Source organism: Maylandia zebra, linkage group LG16 (genome assembly GCF_041146795.1).
Source record: "Maylandia zebra isolate NMK-2024a linkage group LG16, Mzebra_GT3a, whole genome shotgun sequence".
In the NCBI taxonomy this organism is placed as follows: domain Eukaryota; kingdom Metazoa; phylum Chordata; class Actinopteri; order Cichliformes; family Cichlidae; genus Maylandia; species Maylandia zebra.
In genome coordinates this window covers 30143278-30160906 of record NC_135182.1, presented here as the reverse complement: position 1 = coordinate 30160906, position 17629 = coordinate 30143278, and the positions used below count along the sequence as shown (strand labels likewise).

The window sequence follows — 17629 nt, the reverse complement described above, 5'->3', positions numbered from 1 at the left end:
GCAAAATATTTGATTGACCAAGTTAAACATATGGTAAATCTCATGTCTCTTAGTGGTCAGACAGCCAGCAGGAAGGGATGTGGTGTTTTTGCTGGATGGATCTGATGCTACTAGAAGTGGATTCCCAGCTATGAGAGACTTTGTCCAAAAACAAGTAGACACACTCAGTGTGGATGATGGCAAAGACCGTGTGTCGGTTGTTCAGTACAGCAGCGATCCAGCCGTCCAGTTCTATCTGAACACGTACACCACAAAAAGAGAGGTCCTTGACAGTGTCAGAGGTTTGAGGCACAAAGGCGGACGACCCCTCAACACTGGAGCAGCTCTCCGGTACTTGAGGGATAACGTCTTCACGGCCTCTGCCGGAAGCAGGCGGCCATCAGGAGTTCCGCAGGTCCTAATATTGATCACTGGTGGAAGATCATTTGACAGTATTGATGAACCAGCCTCTGCTCTCAAACAGCTGGGTGTCTTGACCATTGCAATTGGAACCCGAGGCTCTGACCCCAGAGAACTTCAGACCATAACTGGCGAGCCCAGTCATGCTGTATCTGTGTCTGAGTTCACTGACCTTCCCAATGTTCAAGAACAGCTCTCTTCTGTAATGAGCACAGTGCCAATGAGGGTCACACCTTTGACCCCAACAGTGACTGGTAAGAACATGACCCATCTTCAAAGTCCAGTATCATTGTAGGAAACAGTGTGAAAAGAAATCATTTGGTTTTGCTGTGTTTAATCAGCCAGTGGATTGTTTTTCCTTTTTTTTTTGTTCTGTTTTCGTTTTTGTTTTTTTTATAAAATAGTTGTGGTTGTAAAGAAAGAGTTCACTTTTACCATGGTGCTTTTTAGCTGCAAAATATTTGATTGACCAAGTTAAACATATGGTAAATCTCATGTCTCTTAGTGGTCAGACAGCCAGCAGGAAGGGATGTGGTGTTTTTGCTGGATGGATCTGATGCTACTAGAAGTGGATTCCCAGCTATGAGAGACTTTGTCCAAAAACAAGTAGACACACTCAGTGTGGATGATGGCAAAGACCGTGTGTCGGTTGTTCAGTACAGCAGCGATCCAGCCGTCCAGTTCTATCTGAACACGTACACCACAAAAAGAGAGGTCCTTGACAGTGTCAGAGGTTTGAGGCACAAAGGCGGACGACCCCTCAACACTGGAGCAGCTCTCCGGTACTTGAGGGATAACGTCTTCACGGCCTCTGCCGGAAGCAGGCGGCCCTCAGGAGTTCCGCAGGTCCTAATATTGATCACTGGTGGAAGATCATTTGACAGTATTGATGAACCAGCCTCTGCTCTCAAACAGCTGGGTGTCTTGACCATTGCAATTGGAACCCGAGGCTCTGACCCCAGAGAACTTCAGACCATAACTGGCGAGCCCAGTTATGCTCTATCTGTGTCTGAACTTACTGACCTACCCAAAGTGCAACAGCAACTTGAGTCCTCTGTGGAAGCTGCAGTTTTTGAAGTCACCCCAGAATTACCAACCGTAATTGGTACGTTGTCAGACACATCCTGTTGCTTGCTCCAAAAGTTATTAATTTTAGCTACAGTGAGGAAAAGCAAATAAATGAATGTGATGTGTGTATAGGTTTTTTGTGCATTTCAAACCAGTTGGTAGCATGCTGTGGTCTTTCTAAAACAGAAGTAGGCCAGGCTAGTGTTGTTAAAATATTAGTGTGCCAGTGAAAGATAATCTCACAAGCTTTGTGAAAGGTTTTCATTTTTTTGTCCTACTGTCTTTTCTCAGCTTCACGTGACAGAAAAGATATTGTATTCCTTCTGGATGGTTCTGATGGCACAAGGAATGGCTTTCCTGCCATGTGTGATTTTGTAGAGAGAGTGGTGGAGAAAATCAATGTGGGAGAAAACAAAGACCATGTCTCTGTGGTCCAGTACAGCAGAGAACCAGAGGTCCATTTCTATCTGAACACATATACCACAAGGGAGGATGTGGTGGACTCGGTCAGAGGGCTTAGACACAGAGGAGGAAGACCCCTAAACACTGGGGCAGCTCTCCAATACGTCAGAGACAACGTCTTTACAAACTCCTCTGGAAGTAGACGCCTGCAGGGTGTCCCACAGATATTGATCTTACTAACTGGGGGAAGGTCTTTTGACAATGTAGATAGCCCAGCCTCAGCTCTCAAACAGCAGGGCATTTATGTGATTGGCATTGGAACTAGGACCTCAGATGCTAGAGAGCTGCAGAAAATATCATATGAGCCCAGTTATGCTCTGTCAGTGTCCGAGTTCACTGACCTTCCCAGTGTCCAAGAACAGCTCTCTTCTGTAATGAGCAAAGTGATAGTGAGGGCCACGCCCATGACACCGACAGTGACCGGTAAGAACGTGACTCTTTTGTAATCTCCAGTATCATGGTAGGAAACAGTGTGAAAAGAAACCAAATGTGATTTGCTGTGTTCAGTTAGCTAGTGGATTGTCTTTTTTTTTTTTTTTAAATAGTTGTGCTTGCGAAGAAAGAGTTCAATTTCAAGATGTTTCTCTTTAGCTGCAAAATATTTGATTGACCAAGTTAAACATATGGTAAATCTCATGTCTCTTAGTGGTCAGACAGCCAGCAGGAAGGGATGTGGTGTTTTTGCTGGATGGATCTGATGCTACTAGAAGTGGATTCCCAGCTATGAGAGACTTTGTCCAAAAACAAGTAGACACACTCAGTGTGGATGATGGCAAAGACCGTGTGTCGGTTGTTCAGTACAGCAGCGATCCAGCCGTCCAGTTCTATCTGAACACGTACACCACAAAAAGAGAGGTCCTTGACAGTGTCAGAGGTTTGAGGCACAAAGGCGGACGACCCCTCAACACTGGAGCAGCTCTCCGGTACTTGAGGGATAACGTCTTCACGGCCTCTGCCGGAAGCAGGCGGCCATCAGGAGTTCCGCAGGTCCTAATATTGATCACTGGTGGAAGATCATTTGACAGTATTGATGAACCAGCCTCTGCTCTCAAACAGCTGGGTGTCTTGACCATTGCAATTGGAACCCGAGGCTCTGACCCCAGAGAACTTCAGACCATAACTGGCGAGCCCAGTCATGCTGTATCTGTGTCTGAGTTCACTGACCTTCCCAATGTTCAAGAACAGCTCTCTTCTGTAATGAGCACAGTGCCAATGAGGGTCACACCTTTGACCCCAACAGTGACTGGTAAGAACATGACCCATCTTCAAAGTCCAGTATCATTGTAGGAAACAGTGTGAAAAGAAATCATTTGGTTTTGCTGTGTTTAATCAGCCAGTGGATTGTTTTTCCTTTTTTTTTTGTTCTGTTTTCGTTTTTGTTTTTTGTTTTTTTTATAAAATAGTTGTGGTTGTAAAGAAAGAGTTCACTTTTACCATGGTGCTTTTTAGCTGCAAAATATTTGATTGACCAAGTTAAACATATGGTAAATCTCATGTCTCTTAGTGGTCAGACAGCCAGCAGGAAGGGATGTGGTGTTTTTGCTGGATGGATCTGATGCTACTAGAAGTGGATTCCCAGCTATGAGAGACTTTGTCCAAAAACAAGTAGACACACTCAGTGTGGATGATGGCAAAGACCGTGTGTCGGTTGTTCAGTACAGCAGCGATCCAGCCGTCCAGTTCTATCTGAACACGTACACCACAAAAAGAGAGGTCCTTGACAGTGTCAGAGGTTTGAGGCACAAAGGCGGACGACCCCTCAACACTGGAGCAGCTCTCCGGTACTTGAGGGATAACGTCTTCACGGCCTCTGCCGGAAGCAGGCGGCCCTCAGGAGTTCCGCAGGTCCTAATATTGATCACTGGTGGAAGATCATTTGACAGTATTGATGAACCAGCCTCTGCTCTCAAACAGCTGGGTGTCTTGACCATTGCAATTGGAACCCGAGGCTCTGACCCCAGAGAACTTCAGACCATAACTGGCGAGCCCAGTTATGCTCTATCTGTGTCTGAACTTACTGACCTACCCAAAGTGCAACAGCAACTTGAGTCCTCTGTGGAAGCTGCAGTTTTTGAAGTCACCCCAGAATTACCAACCGTAATTGGTACGTTGTCAGACACATCCTATTGCTGGCTCCAAAAGTTATTAATTTCAGCTACAGTGAGGAAAAGCAAATAAATGAATGTGATGTGTGTATAGGTTTTTTGTGCATTTCAAACCAGTTGGTAGCATGCTGTGGTCTTTCTAAAACAGAAGTAGGCCAGGCTAGTGTTGTTAAAATATTAGTGTGCCAGTGAAAGATAATCTCACAAGCTTTGTGAAAGGTTTTCATTTTTTTGTCCTACTGTCTTTTCTCAGCTTCACGTGACAGAAAAGATATTGTATTCCTTCTGGATGGTTCTGATGGCACAAGGAATGGCTTTCCTGCCATGCGTGATTTTGTAGAGAGAGTGGTGGAGAAAATCAATGTGGGAGAAAACAAAGACCATGTCTCTGTGGTCCAGTACAGCAGAGAACCAGAGGTCCATTTCTATCTGAACACATATACCACAAGGGAGGATGTGGTGGACTCGGTCAGAGGGCTTAGACACAGAGGAGGAAGACCCCTAAACACTGGGGCAGCTCTCCAATACGTCAGAGACAACGTCTTTACAAACTCCTCTGGAAGTAGACGCCTGCAGGGTGTCCCACAGATATTGATCTTACTAACTGGGGGAAGGTCTTTTGACAATGTAGATAGCCCAGCCTCAGCTCTCAAACAGCAGGGCATTTATGTGATTGGCATTGGAACTAGGACCTCAGATGCTAGAGAGCTGCAGAAAATATCATATGAGCCCAGTTATGCTCTGTCAGTGTCCGAGTTCACTGACCTTCCCAGTGTCCAAGAACAGCTCTCTTCTGTAATGAGCAAAGTGATAGTGAGGGCCACGCCCATGACACCAACAGTGACCGGTAAGAACGTGACTCTTTTGTAATCTCCAGTATCATGGTAGGAAACAGTGTGAAAAGAAACCAAATGTGATTTGCTGTGTTCAGTTAGCTAGTGGATTGTCTTTTTTTTTTTTTTTAAATAGTTGTGCTTGCGAAGAAAGAGTTCAATTTCAAGATGTTTCTCTTTAGCTGCAAAATATTTGATTGACCAAGTTAAACATATGGTAAATCTCATGTCTCTTAGTGGTCAGACAGCCAGCAGGAAGGGATGTGGTGTTTTTGCTGGATGGATCTGATGCTACTAGAAGTGGATTCCCAGCTATGAGAGACTTTGTCCAAAAACAAGTAGACACACTCAGTGTGGATGATGGCAAAGACCGTGTGTCGGTTGTTCAGTACAGCAGCGATCCAGCCGTCCAGTTCTATCTGAACACGTACACCACAAAAAGAGAGGTCCTTGACAGTGTCAGAGGTTTGAGGCACAAAGGCGGACGACCCCTCAACACTGGAGCAGCTCTCCGGTACTTGAGGGATAACGTCTTCACGGCCTCTGCCGGAAGCAGGCGGCCATCAGGAGTTCCGCAGGTCCTAATATTGATCACTGGTGGAAGATCATTTGACAGTATTGATGAACCAGCCTCTGCTCTCAAACAGCTGGGTGTCTTGACCATTGCAATTGGAACCCGAGGCTCTGACCCCAGAGAACTTCAGACCATAACTGGCGAGCCCAGTCATGCTGTATCTGTGTCTGAGTTCACTGACCTTCCCAATGTTCAAGAACAGCTCTCTTCTGTAATGAGCACAGTGCCAATGAGGGTCACACCTTTGACCCCAACAGTGACTGGTAAGAACATGACCCATCTTCAAAGTCCAGTATCATTGTAGGAAACAGTGTGAAAAGAAATCATTTGGTTTTGCTGTGTTTAATCAGCCAGTGGATTGTTTTTCCTTTTTTTTTTGTTCTGTTTTCGTTTTTGTTTTTTGTTTTTTTTATAAAATAGTTGTGGTTGTAAAGAAAGAGTTCACTTTTACCATGGTGCTTTTTAGCTGCAAAATATTTGATTGACCAAGTTAAACATATGGTAAATCTCATGTCTCTTAGTGGTCAGACAGCCAGCAGGAAGGGATGTGGTGTTTTTGCTGGATGGATCTGATGCTACTAGAAGTGGATTCCCAGCTATGAGAGACTTTGTCCAAAAACAAGTAGACACACTCAGTGTGGATGATGGCAAAGACCGTGTGTCGGTTGTTCAGTACAGCAGCGATCCAGCCGTCCAGTTCTATCTGAACACGTACACCACAAAAAGAGAGGTCCTTGACAGTGTCAGAGGTTTGAGGCACAAAGGCGGACGACCCCTCAACACTGGAGCAGCTCTCCGGTACTTGAGGGATAACGTCTTCACGGCCTCTGCCGGAAGCAGGCGGCCATCAGGAGTTCCGCAGGTCCTAATATTGATCACTGGTGGAAGATCATTTGACAGTATTGATGAACCAGCCTCTGCTCTCAAACAGCTGGGTGTCTTGACCATTGCAATTGGAACCCGAGGCTCTGACCCCAGAGAACTTCAGACCATAACTGGCGAGCCCAGTTATGCTCTATCTGTGTCTGAACTTACTGACCTACCCAAAGTGCAACAGCAACTTGAGTCCTCTGTGGAAGCTGCAGTTTTTGAAGTCACCCCAGAATTACCAACCGTAATTGGTACGTTGTCAGACACATCCTGTTGCTTGCTCCAAAAGTTATTAATTTTAGCTACAGTGAGGAAAAGCAAATAAATGAATGTGATGTGTGTATAGGTTTTTTGTGCATTTCAAACCAGTTGGTAGCATGCTGTGGTCTTTCTAAAACAGAAGTAGGCCAGGCTAGTGTTGTTAAAATATTAGTGTGCCAGTGAAAGATAATCTCACAAGCTTTGTGAAAGGTTTTCATTTTTTTGTCCTACTGTCTTTTCTCAGCTTCACGTGACAGAAAAGATATTGTATTCCTTCTGGATGGTTCTGATGGCACAAGGAATGGCTTTCCTGCCATGCGTGATTTTGTAGAGAGAGTGGTGGAGAAAATCAATGTGGGAGAAAACAAAGACCATGTCTCTGTGGTCCAGTACAGCAGAGAACCAGAGGTCCATTTCTATCTGAACACATATACCACAAGGGAGGATGTGGTGGACTCGGTCAGAGGGCTTAGACACAGAGGAGGAAGACCCCTAAACACTGGGGCAGCTCTCCAATACGTCAGAGACAACGTCTTTACAAACTCCTCTGGAAGTAGACGCCTGCAGGGTGTCCCACAGATATTGATCTTACTAACTGGGGGAAGGTCTTTTGACAATGTAGATAGCCCAGCCTCAGCTCTCAAACAGCAGGGCATTTATGTGATTGGCATTGGAACTAGGACCTCAGATGCTAGAGAGCTGCAGAAAATATCATATGAGCCCAGTTATGCTCTGTCAGTGTCCGAGTTCACTGACCTTCCCAGTGTCCAAGAACAGCTCTCTTCTGTAATGAGCAAAGTGATAGTGAGGGCCACGCCCATGACACCAACAGTGACCGGTAAGAACGTGACTCTTTTGTAATCTCCAGTATCATGGTAGGAAACAGTGTGAAAAGAAACCAAATGTGATTTGCTGTGTTCAGTTAGCTAGTGGATTGTCTTTTTTTTTTTTTTAAATAGTTGTGCTTGCGAAGAAAGAGTTCAATTTCAAGATGTTTCTCTTTAGCTGCAAAATATTTGATTGACCAAGTTAAACATATGGTAAATCTCATGTCTCTTAGTGGTCAGACAGCCAGCAGGAAGGGATGTGGTGTTTTTGCTGGATGGATCTGATGCTACTAGAAGTGGATTCCCAGCTATGAGAGACTTTGTCCAAAAACAAGTAGACACACTCAGTGTGGATGATGGCAAAGACCGTGTGTCGGTTGTTCAGTACAGCAGCGATCCAGCCGTCCAGTTCTATCTGAACACGTACACCACAAAAAGAGAGGTCCTTGACAGTGTCAGAGGTTTGAGGCACAAAGGCGGACGACCCCTCAACACTGGAGCAGCTCTCCGGTACTTGAGGGATAACGTCTTCACGGCCTCTGCCGGAAGCAGGCGGCCCTCAGGAGTTCCGCAGGTCCTAATATTGATCACTGGTGGAAGATCATTTGACAGTATTGATGAACCAGCCTCTGCTCTCAAACAGCTGGGTGTCTTGACCATTGCAATTGGAACCCGAGGCTCTGACCCCAGAGAACTTCAGACCATAACTGGCGAGCCCAGTTATGCTCTATCTGTGTCTGAACTTACTGACCTACCCAAAGTGCAACAGCAACTTGAGTCCTCTGTGGAAGCTGCAGTTTTTGAAGTCACCCCAGAATTACCAACCGTAATTGGTACGTTGTCAGACACATCCTGTTGCTTGCTCCAAAAGTTATTAATTTTAGCTACAGTGAGGAAAAGCAAATAAATGAATGTGATGTGTGTATAGGTTTTTTGTGCATTTCAAACCAGTTGGTAGCATGCTGTGGTCTTTCTAAAACAGAAGTAGGCCAGGCTAGTGTTGTTAAAATATTAGTGTGCCAGTGAAAGATAATCTCACAAGCTTTGTGAAAGGTTTTCATTTTTTTGTCCTACTGTCTTTTCTCAGCTTCACGTGACAGAAAAGATATTGTATTCCTTCTGGATGGTTCTGATGGCACAAGGAATGGCTTTCCTGCCATGCGTGATTTTGTAGAGAGAGTGGTGGAGAAAATCAATGTGGGAGAAAACAAAGACCATGTCTCTGTGGTCCAGTACAGCAGAGAACCAGAGGTCCATTTCTATCTGAACACATATACCACAAGGGAGGATGTGGTGGACTCGGTCAGAGGGCTTAGACACAGAGGAGGAAGACCCCTAAACACTGGGGCAGCTCTCCAATACGTCAGAGACAACGTCTTTACAAACTCCTCTGGAAGTAGACGCCTGCAGGGTGTCCCACAGATATTGATCTTACTAACTGGGGGAAGGTCTTTTGACAATGTAGATAGCCCAGCCTCAGCTCTCAAACAGCAGGGCATTTATGTGATTGGCATTGGAACTAGGACCTCAGATGCTAGAGAGCTGCAGAAAATATCATATGAGCCCAGTTATGCTCTGTCAGTGTCCGAGTTCACTGACCTTCCCAGTGTCCAAGAACAGCTCTCTTCTGTAATGAGCAAAGTGATAGTGAGGGCCACGCCCATGACACCAACAGTGACCGGTAAGAACGTGACTCTTTTGTAATCTCCAGTATCATGGTAGGAAACAGTGTGAAAAGAAACCAAATGTGATTTGCTGTGTTCAGTTAGCTAGTGGATTGTCTTTTTTTTTTTTTTTAAATAGTTGTGCTTGCGAAGAAAGAGTTCAATTTCAAGATGTTTCTCTTTAGCTGCAAAATATTTGATTGACCAAGTTAAACATATGGTAAATCTCATGTCTCTTAGTGGTCAGACAGCCAGCAGGAAGGGATGTGGTGTTTTTGCTGGATGGATCTGATGCTACTAGAAGTGGATTCCCAGCTATGAGAGACTTTGTCCAAAAACAAGTAGACACACTCAGTGTGGATGATGGCAAAGACCGTGTGTCGGTTGTTCAGTACAGCAGCGATCCAGCCGTCCAGTTCTATCTGAACACGTACACCACAAAAAGAGAGGTCCTTGACAGTGTCAGAGGTTTGAGGCACAAAGGCGGACGACCCCTCAACACTGGAGCAGCTCTCCGGTACTTGAGGGATAACGTCTTCACGGCCTCTGCCGGAAGCAGGCGGCCATCAGGAGTTCCGCAGGTCCTAATATTGATCACTGGTGGAAGATCATTTGACAGTATTGATGAACCAGCCTCTGCTCTCAAACAGCTGGGTGTCTTGACCATTGCAATTGGAACCCGAGGCTCTGACCCCAGAGAACTTCAGACCATAACTGGCGAGCCCAGTTATGCTCTATCTGTGTCTGAACTTACTGACCTACCCAAAGTGCAACAGCAACTTGAGTCCTCTGTGGAAGCTGCAGTTTTTGAAGTCACCCCAGAATTACCAACCGTAATTGGTACGTTGTCAGACACATCCTGTTGCTTGCTCCAAAAGTTATTAATTTTAGCTACAGTGAGGAAAAGCAAATAAATGAATGTGATGTGTGTATAGGTTTTTTGTGCATTTCAAACCAGTTGGTAGCATGCTGTGGTCTTTCTAAAACAGAAGTAGGCCAGGCTAGTGTTGTTAAAATATTAGTGTGCCAGTGAAAGATAATCTCACAAGCTTTGTGAAAGGTTTTCATTTTTTTGTCCTACTGTCTTTTCTCAGCTTCACGTGACAGAAAAGATATTGTATTCCTTCTGGATGGTTCTGATGGCACAAGGAATGGCTTTCCTGCCATGCGTGATTTTGTAGAGAGAGTGGTGGAGAAAATCAATGTGGGAGAAAACAAAGACCATGTCTCTGTGGTCCAGTACAGCAGAGAACCAGAGGTCCATTTCTATCTGAACACATATACCACAAGGGAGGATGTGGTGGACTCGGTCAGAGGGCTTAGACACAGAGGAGGAAGACCCCTAAACACTGGGGCAGCTCTCCAATACGTCAGAGACAACGTCTTTACAAACTCCTCTGGAAGTAGACGCCTGCAGGGTGTCCCACAGATATTGATCTTACTAACTGGGGGAAGGTCTTTTGACAATGTAGATAGCCCAGCCTCAGCTCTCAAACAGCAGGGCATTTATGTGATTGGCATTGGAACTAGGACCTCAGATGCTAGAGAGCTGCAGAAAATATCATATGAGCCCAGTTATGCTCTGTCAGTGTCCGAGTTCACTGACCTTCCCAGTGTCCAAGAACAGCTCTCTTCTGTAATGAGCAAAGTGATAGTGAGGGCCACGCCCATGACACCAACAGTGACCGGTAAGAACGTGACTCCTTTGTAATCTCCAGTATCATGGTAGGAAACAGTGTGAAAAGAAACCAAATGTGATTTGCTGTGTTCAGTTAGCTAGTGGATTGTCTTTTTTTTTTTAAATAGTTGTGCTTGCGAAGAAAGAGTTCAATTTCAAGATGTTTCTCTTTAGATGCAAAATATTTGATTGACCAAGTTAAACATATGGTAAATCTCATGTCTCTTAGTGGTCAGACAGCCAGCAGGAAGGGATGTGGTGTTTTTGCTGGATGGATCTGATGCTACTAGAAGTGGATTCCCAGCTATGAGAGACTTTGTCCAAAAACAAGTAGACACACTCAGTGTGGATGATGGCAAAGACCGTGTGTCGGTTGTTCAGTACAGCAGCGATCCAGCCGTCCAGTTCTATCTGAACACGTACACCACAAAAAGAGAGGTCCTTGACAGTGTCAGAGGTTTGAGGCACAAAGGCGGACGACCCCTCAACACTGGAGCAGCTCTCCGGTACTTGAGGGATAACGTCTTCACGGCCTCTGCCGGAAGCAGGCGGCCATCAGGAGTTCCGCAGGTCCTAATATTGATCACTGGTGGAAGATCATTTGACAGTATTGATGAACCAGCCTCTGCTCTCAAACAGCTGGGTGTCTTGACCATTGCAATTGGAACCCGAGGCTCTGACCCCAGAGAACTTCAGACCATAACTGGCGAGCCCAGTCATGCTGTATCTGTGTCTGAGTTCACTGACCTACCCAATGTTCAAGAACAGCTCTCTTCTGTAATGAGCACAGTGCCAATGAGGGTCACACCTTTGACCCCAACAGTAACTGGTAAGAACATGACCCATCTTCAAAGTCCAGTATCATTGTAGGAAACAGTGTGAAAAGAAATCATTTGGTTTTGCTGTGTTTAATCAGCCAGTGGATTGTTTTTCCTTTTTTTTTTGTTCTGTTTTCGTTTTTGTTTTTTTTATAAAATAGTTGTGGTTGTAAAGAAAGAGTTCACTTTTACCATGGTGCTTTTTAGCTGCAAAATATTTGATTGACCAAGTTAAACATATGGTAAATCTCATGTCTCTTAGTGGTCAGACAGCCAGCAGGAAGGGATGTGGTGTTTTTGCTGGATGGATCTGATGCTACTAGAAGTGGATTCCCAGCTATGAGAAACTTTGTCCAAAAACAAGTAGACACACTCAGTGTGGATGATGGCAAAGACCGTGTGTCGGTTGTTCAGTACAGCAGCGATCCAGCCGTCCAGTTCTATCTGAACACGTACACCACAAAAAGAGAGGTCCTTGACAGTGTCAGAGGTTTGAGGCACAAAGGCGGACGACCCCTCAACACTGGAGCAGCTCTCCGGTACTTGAGGGATAACGTCTTCACGGCCTCTGCCGGAAGCAGGCGGCCCTCAGGAGTTCCGCAGGTCCTAATATTGATCACTGGTGGAAGATCATTTGACAGTATTGATGAACCAGCCTCTGCTCTCAAACAGCTGGGTGTCTTGACCATTGCAATTGGAACCCGAGGCTCTGACCCCAGAGAACTTCAGACCATAACTGGCGAGCCCAGTTATGCTCTATCTGTGTCTGAACTTACTGACCTACCCAAAGTGCAACAGCAACTTGAGTCCTCTGTGGAAGCTGCAGTTTTTGAAGTCACCCCAGAATTACCAACCGTAATTGGTACGTTGTCAGACACATCCTGTTGCTTGCTCCAAAAGTTATTAATTTTAGCTACAGTGAGGAAAAGCAAATAAATGAATGTGATGTGTGTATAGGTTTTTTGTGCATTTCAAACCAGTTGGTAGCATGCTGTGGTCTTTCTAAAACAGAAGTAGGCCAGGCTAGTGTTGTTAAAATATTAGTGTGCCAGTGAAAGATAATCTCACAAGCTTTGTGAAAGGTTTTCATTTTTTTGTCCTACTGTCTTTTCTCAGCTTCACGTGACAGAAAAGATATTGTATTCCTTCTGGATGGTTCTGATGGCACAAGGAATGGCTTTCCTGCCATGCGTGATTTTGTAGAGAGAGTGGTGGAGAAAATCAATGTGGGAGAAAACAAAGACCATGTCTCTGTGGTCCAGTACAGCAGAGAACCAGAGGTCCATTTCTATCTGAACACATATACCACAAGGGAGGATGTGGTGGACTCGGTCAGAGGGCTTAGACACAGAGGAGGAAGACCCCTAAACACTGGGGCAGCTCTCCAATACGTCAGAGACAACGTCTTTACAAACTCCTCTGGAAGTAGACGCCTGCAGGGTGTCCCACAGATATTGATCTTACTAACTGGGGGAAGGTCTTTTGACAATGTAGATAGCCCAGCCTCAGCTCTCAAACAGCAGGGCATTTATGTGATTGGCATTGGAACTAGGACCTCAGATGCTAGAGAGCTGCAGAAAATATCATATGAGCCCAGTTATGCTCTGTCAGTGTCCGAGTTCACTGACCTTCCCAGTGTCCAAGAACAGCTCTCTTCTGTAATGAGCAAAGTGATAGTGAGGGCCACGCCCATGACACCAACAGTGACCGGTAAGAACGTGACTCTTTTGTAATCTCCAGTATCATGGTAGGAAACAGTGTGAAAAGAAACCAAATGTGATTTGCTGTGTTCAGTTAGCTAGTGGATTGTCTTTTTTTTTTTTTTAAATAGTTGTGCTTGCGAAGAAAGAGTTCAATTTCAAGATGTTTCTCTTTAGCTGCAAAATATTTGATTGACCAAGTTAAACATATGGTAAATCTCATGTCTCTTAGTGGTCAGACAGCCAGCAGGAAGGGATGTGGTGTTTTTGCTGGATGGATCTGATGCTACTAGAAGTGGATTCCCAGCTATGAGAGACTTTGTCCAAAAACAAGTAGACACACTCAGTGTGGATGATGGCAAAGACCGTGTGTCGGTTGTTCAGTACAGCAGCGATCCAGCCGTCCAGTTCTATCTGAACACGTACACCACAAAAAGAGAGGTCCTTGACAGTGTCAGAGGTTTGAGGCACAAAGGCGGACGACCCCTCAACACTGGAGCAGCTCTCCGGTACTTGAGGGATAACGTCTTCACGGCCTCTGCCGGAAGCAGGCGGCCATCAGGAGTTCCGCAGGTCCTAATATTGATCACTGGTGGAAGATCATTTGACAGTATTGATGAACCAGCCTCTGCTCTCAAACAGCTGGGTGTCTTGACCATTGCAATTGGAACCCGAGGCTCTGACCCCAGAGAACTTCAGACCATAACTGGCGAGCCCAGTTATGCTCTATCTGTGTCTGAACTTACTGACCTACCCAAAGTGCAACAGCAACTTGAGTCCTCTGTGGAAGCTGCAGTTTTTGAAGTCACCCCAGAATTACCAACCGTAATTGGTACGTTGTCAGACACATCCTGTTGCTTGCTCCAAAAGTTATTAATTTTAGCTACAGTGAGGAAAAGCAAATAAATGAATTTGATGTGTGTATAGGTTTTTTGTGCATTTCAAACCAGTTGGTAGCATGCTGTGGTCTTTCTAAAACAGAAGTAGGCCAGGCTAGTGTTGTTAAAATATTAGTGTGCCAGTGAAAGATAATCTCACAAGCTTTGTGAAAGGTTTTCATTTTTTTGTCCTACTGTCTTTTCTCAGCTTCACGTGACAGAAAAGATATTGTATTCCTTCTGGATGGTTCTGATGGCACAAGGAATGGCTTTCCTGCCATGCGTGATTTTGTAGAGAGAGTGGTGGAGAAAATCAATGTGGGAGAAAACAAAGACCATGTCTCTGTGGTCCAGTACAGCAGAGAACCAGAGGTCCATTTCTATCTGAACACATATACCACAAGGGAGGATGTGGTGGACTCGGTCAGAGGGCTTAGACACAGAGGAGGAAGACCCCTAAACACTGGGGCAGCTCTCCAATATGTCAGAGACAACGTCTTTACAAACTCCTCTGGAAGTAGACGCCTGCAGGGTGTCCCACAGATATTGATCTTACTAACTGGGGGAAGGTCTTTTGACAATGTAGATAGCCCAGCCTCAGCTCTCAAACAGCAGGGCATTTATGTGATTGGCATTGGAACTAGGACCTCAGATGCTAGAGAGCTGCAGAAAATATCATATGAGCCCAGTTATGCTCTGTCAGTGTCCGAGTTCACTGACCTTCCCAGTGTCCAAGAACAGCTCTCTTCTGTAATGAGCAAAGTGATAGTGAGGGCCACGCCCATGACACCAACAGTGACCGGTAAGAACGTGACTCTTTTGTAATCTCCAGTATCATGGTAGGAAACAGTGTGAAAAGAAACCAAATGTGATTTGCTGTGTTCAGTTAGCTAGTGGATTGTCTTTTTTTTTTTTTTTAAATAGTTGTGCTTGCGAAGAAAGAGTTCAATTTCAAGATGTTTCTCTTTAGCTGCAAAATATTTGATTGACCAAGTTAAACATATGGTAAATCTCATGTCTCTTAGTGGTCAGACAGCCAGCAGGAAGGGATGTGGTGTTTTTGCTGGATGGATCTGATGCTACTAGAAGTGGATTCCCAGCTATGAGAGACTTTGTCCAAAAACAAGTAGACACACTCAGTGTGGATGATGGCAAAGACCGTGTGTCGGTTGTTCAGTACAGCAGCGATCCAGCCGTCCAGTTCTATCTGAACACGTACACCACAAAAAGAGAGGTCCTTGACAGTGTCAGAGGTTTGAGGCACAAAGGCGGACGACCCCTCAACACTGGAGCAGCTCTCCGGTACTTGAGGGATAACGTCTTCACGGCCTCTGCCGGAAGCAGGCGGCCATCAGGAGTTCCGCAGGTCCTAATATTGATCACTGGTGGAAGATCATTTGACAGTATTGATGAACCAGCCTCTGCTCTCAAACAGCTGGGTGTCTTGACCATTGCAATTGGAACCCGAGGCTCTGACCCCAGAGAACTTCAGACCATAACTGGCGAGCCCAGTCATGCTGTATCTGTGTCTGAGTTCACTGACCTTCCCAATGTTCAAGAACAGCTCTCTTCTGTAATGAGCACAGTGCCAATGAGGGTCACACCTTTGACCCCAACAGTGACTGGTAAGAACATGACCCATCTTCAAAGTCCAGTATCATTGTAGGAAACAGTGTGAAAAGAAATCATTTGGTTTTGCTGTGTTTAATCAGCCAGTGGATTGTTTTTCCTTTTTTTTTTGTTCTGTTTTCGTTTTTGTTTTTTGTTTTTTTTATAAAATAGTTGTGGTTGTAAAGAAAGAGTTCACTTTTACCATGGTGCTTTTTAGCTGCAAAATATTTGATTGACCAAGTTAAACATATGGTAAATCTCATGTCTCTTAGTGGTCAGACAGCCAGCAGGAAGGGATGTGGTGTTTTTGCTGGATGGATCTGATGCTACTAGAAGTGGATTCCCAGCTATGAGAGACTTTGTCCAAAAACAAGTAGACACACTCAGTGTGGATGATGGCAAAGACCGTGTGTCGGTTGTTCAGTACAGCAGCGATCCAGCCGTCCAGTTCTATCTGAACACGTACACCACAAAAAGAGAGGTCCTTGACAGTGTCAGAGGTTTGAGGCACAAAGGCGGACGACCCCTCAACACTGGAGCAGCTCTCCGGTACTTGAGGGATAACGTCTTCACGGCCTCTGCCGGAAGCAGGCGGCCCTCAGGAGTTCCGCAGGTCCTAATATTGATCACTGGTGGAAGATCATTTGACAGTATTGATGAACCAGCCTCTGCTCTCAAACAGCTGGGTGTCTTGACCATTGCAATTGGAACCCGAGGCTCTGACCCCAGAGAACTTCAGACCATAACTGGCGAGCCCAGTTATGCTCTATCTGTGTCTGAACTTACTGACCTACCCAAAGTGCAACAGCAACTTGAGTCCTCTGTGGAAGCTGCAGTTTTTGAAGTCACCCCAGAATTACCAACCGTAATTGGTACGTTGTCAGACACATCCTGTTGCTTGCTCCAAAAGTTATTAATTTTAGCTACAGTGAGGAAAAGCAAATAAATGAATGTGATGTGTGTATAGGTTTTTTGTGCATTTCAAACCAGTTGGTAGCATGCTGTGGTCTTTCTAAAACAGAAGTAGGCCAGGCTAGTGTTGTTAAAATATTAGTGTGCCAGTGAAAGATAATCTCACAAGCTTTGTGAAAGGTTTTCATTTTTTTGTCCTACTGTCTTTTCTCAGCTTCACGTGACAGAAAAGATATTGTATTCCTTCTGGATGGTTCTGATGGCACAAGGAATGGCTTTCCTGCCATGCGTGATTTTGTAGAGAGAGTGGTGGAGAAAATCAATGTGGGAGAAAACAAAGACCATGTCTCTGTGGTCCAGTACAGCAGAGAACCAGAGGTCCATTTCTATCTGAACACATATACCACAAGGGAGGATGTGGTGGACTCGGTCAGAGGGCTTAGACACAGAGGAGGAAGACCCCTAAACACTGGGGCAGCTCTCCAATACGTCAGAGACAACGTCTTTACAAACTCCTCTGGAAGTAGACGCCTGCAGGGTGTCCCACAGATATTGATCTTACTAACTGGGGGAAGGTCTTTTGACAATGTAGATAGCCCAGCCTCAGCTCTCAAACAGCAGGGCATTTATGTGATTGGCATTGGAACTAGGACCTCAGATGCTAGAGAGCTGCAGAAAATATCATATGAGCCCAGTTATGCTCTGTCAGTGTCCGAGTTCACTGACCTTCCCAGTGTCCAAGAACAGCTCTCTTCTGTAATGAGCAAAGTGATAGTGAGGGCCACGCCCATGACACCAACAGTGACCGGTAAGAACGTGACTCCTTTGTAATCTCCAGTATCATGGTAGGAAACAGTGTGAAAAGAAACCAAATGTGATTTGCTGTGTTCAGTTAGCTAGTGGATTGTCTTTTTTTTTTTAAATAGTTGTGCTTGCGAAGAAAGAGTTCAATTTCAAGATGTTTCTCTT

At 45.2% G+C, this 17629-nt stretch overlaps 9 protein-coding genes across 13 annotated transcripts in view; all 9 read left to right on the top strand.

The window, feature by feature from the left end:
• Positions 1-17629, top strand: part of LOC101478896 (collagen alpha-3(VI) chain) — a 99357-nt gene that overhangs the window by 35119 nt on the left and 46609 nt on the right. The window lies entirely within an intron of this gene.
• Positions 882-2454, top strand: LOC143413065 (collagen alpha-3(VI) chain-like). The gene is made up of 2 exons (XM_076875226.1): positions 882-1504; positions 1759-2454. Exons 1-2 carry the CDS (start codon positions 982-984, stop codon positions 2373-2375), a joined length of 1140 nt encoding a protein of 379 aa, XP_076731341.1. The 5' UTR covers positions 882-981; the 3' UTR covers positions 2376-2454.
• On the top strand, positions 3411-4985 carry LOC143413064 (collagen alpha-3(VI) chain-like). The gene is made up of 2 exons (XM_076875225.1): positions 3411-4033; positions 4288-4985. The coding sequence occupies exons 1-2, from the start codon at positions 3511-3513 to the stop codon at positions 4902-4904; spliced, it is 1140 nt and encodes a 379-aa protein (XP_076731340.1). The 5' UTR covers positions 3411-3510; the 3' UTR covers positions 4905-4985.
• LOC112431806 (collagen alpha-3(VI) chain-like) lies at positions 5941-7515 on the top strand. The gene is made up of 2 exons (XM_024800527.2): positions 5941-6562; positions 6817-7515. Exons 1-2 carry the CDS (start codon positions 6040-6042, stop codon positions 7431-7433), a joined length of 1140 nt encoding a protein of 379 aa, XP_024656295.2. The 5' UTR covers positions 5941-6039; the 3' UTR covers positions 7434-7515.
• On the top strand, positions 7611-9183 carry LOC112431807 (collagen alpha-3(VI) chain). The gene is made up of 2 exons (XM_024800529.2): positions 7611-8232; positions 8487-9183. The coding sequence occupies exons 1-2, from the start codon at positions 7710-7712 to the stop codon at positions 9101-9103; spliced, it is 1140 nt and encodes a 379-aa protein (XP_024656297.2). The 5' UTR covers positions 7611-7709; the 3' UTR covers positions 9104-9183.
• LOC143413063 (collagen alpha-3(VI) chain-like) lies at positions 9282-10854 on the top strand. The gene is made up of 2 exons (XM_076875224.1): positions 9282-9903; positions 10158-10854. The coding sequence occupies exons 1-2, from the start codon at positions 9381-9383 to the stop codon at positions 10772-10774; spliced, it is 1140 nt and encodes a 379-aa protein (XP_076731339.1). The 5' UTR covers positions 9282-9380; the 3' UTR covers positions 10775-10854.
• On the top strand, positions 11048-13375 carry LOC143413084 (collagen alpha-3(VI) chain-like). Its single transcript, XM_076875297.1, has 3 exons — positions 11048-11570; positions 11822-12421; positions 12676-13375. The coding sequence occupies exons 1-3, from the start codon at positions 11048-11050 to the stop codon at positions 13290-13292; spliced, it is 1740 nt and encodes a 579-aa protein (XP_076731412.1). The 3' UTR covers positions 13293-13375.
• On the top strand, positions 13469-15046 carry LOC143413067 (collagen alpha-3(VI) chain-like). The gene is made up of 2 exons (XM_076875228.1): positions 13469-14091; positions 14346-15046. The coding sequence occupies exons 1-2, from the start codon at positions 13569-13571 to the stop codon at positions 14960-14962; spliced, it is 1140 nt and encodes a 379-aa protein (XP_076731343.1). The 5' UTR covers positions 13469-13568; the 3' UTR covers positions 14963-15046.
• On the top strand, positions 15999-17571 carry LOC143413066 (collagen alpha-3(VI) chain-like). The gene is made up of 2 exons (XM_076875227.1): positions 15999-16620; positions 16875-17571. Exons 1-2 carry the CDS (start codon positions 16098-16100, stop codon positions 17489-17491), a joined length of 1140 nt encoding a protein of 379 aa, XP_076731342.1. The 5' UTR covers positions 15999-16097; the 3' UTR covers positions 17492-17571.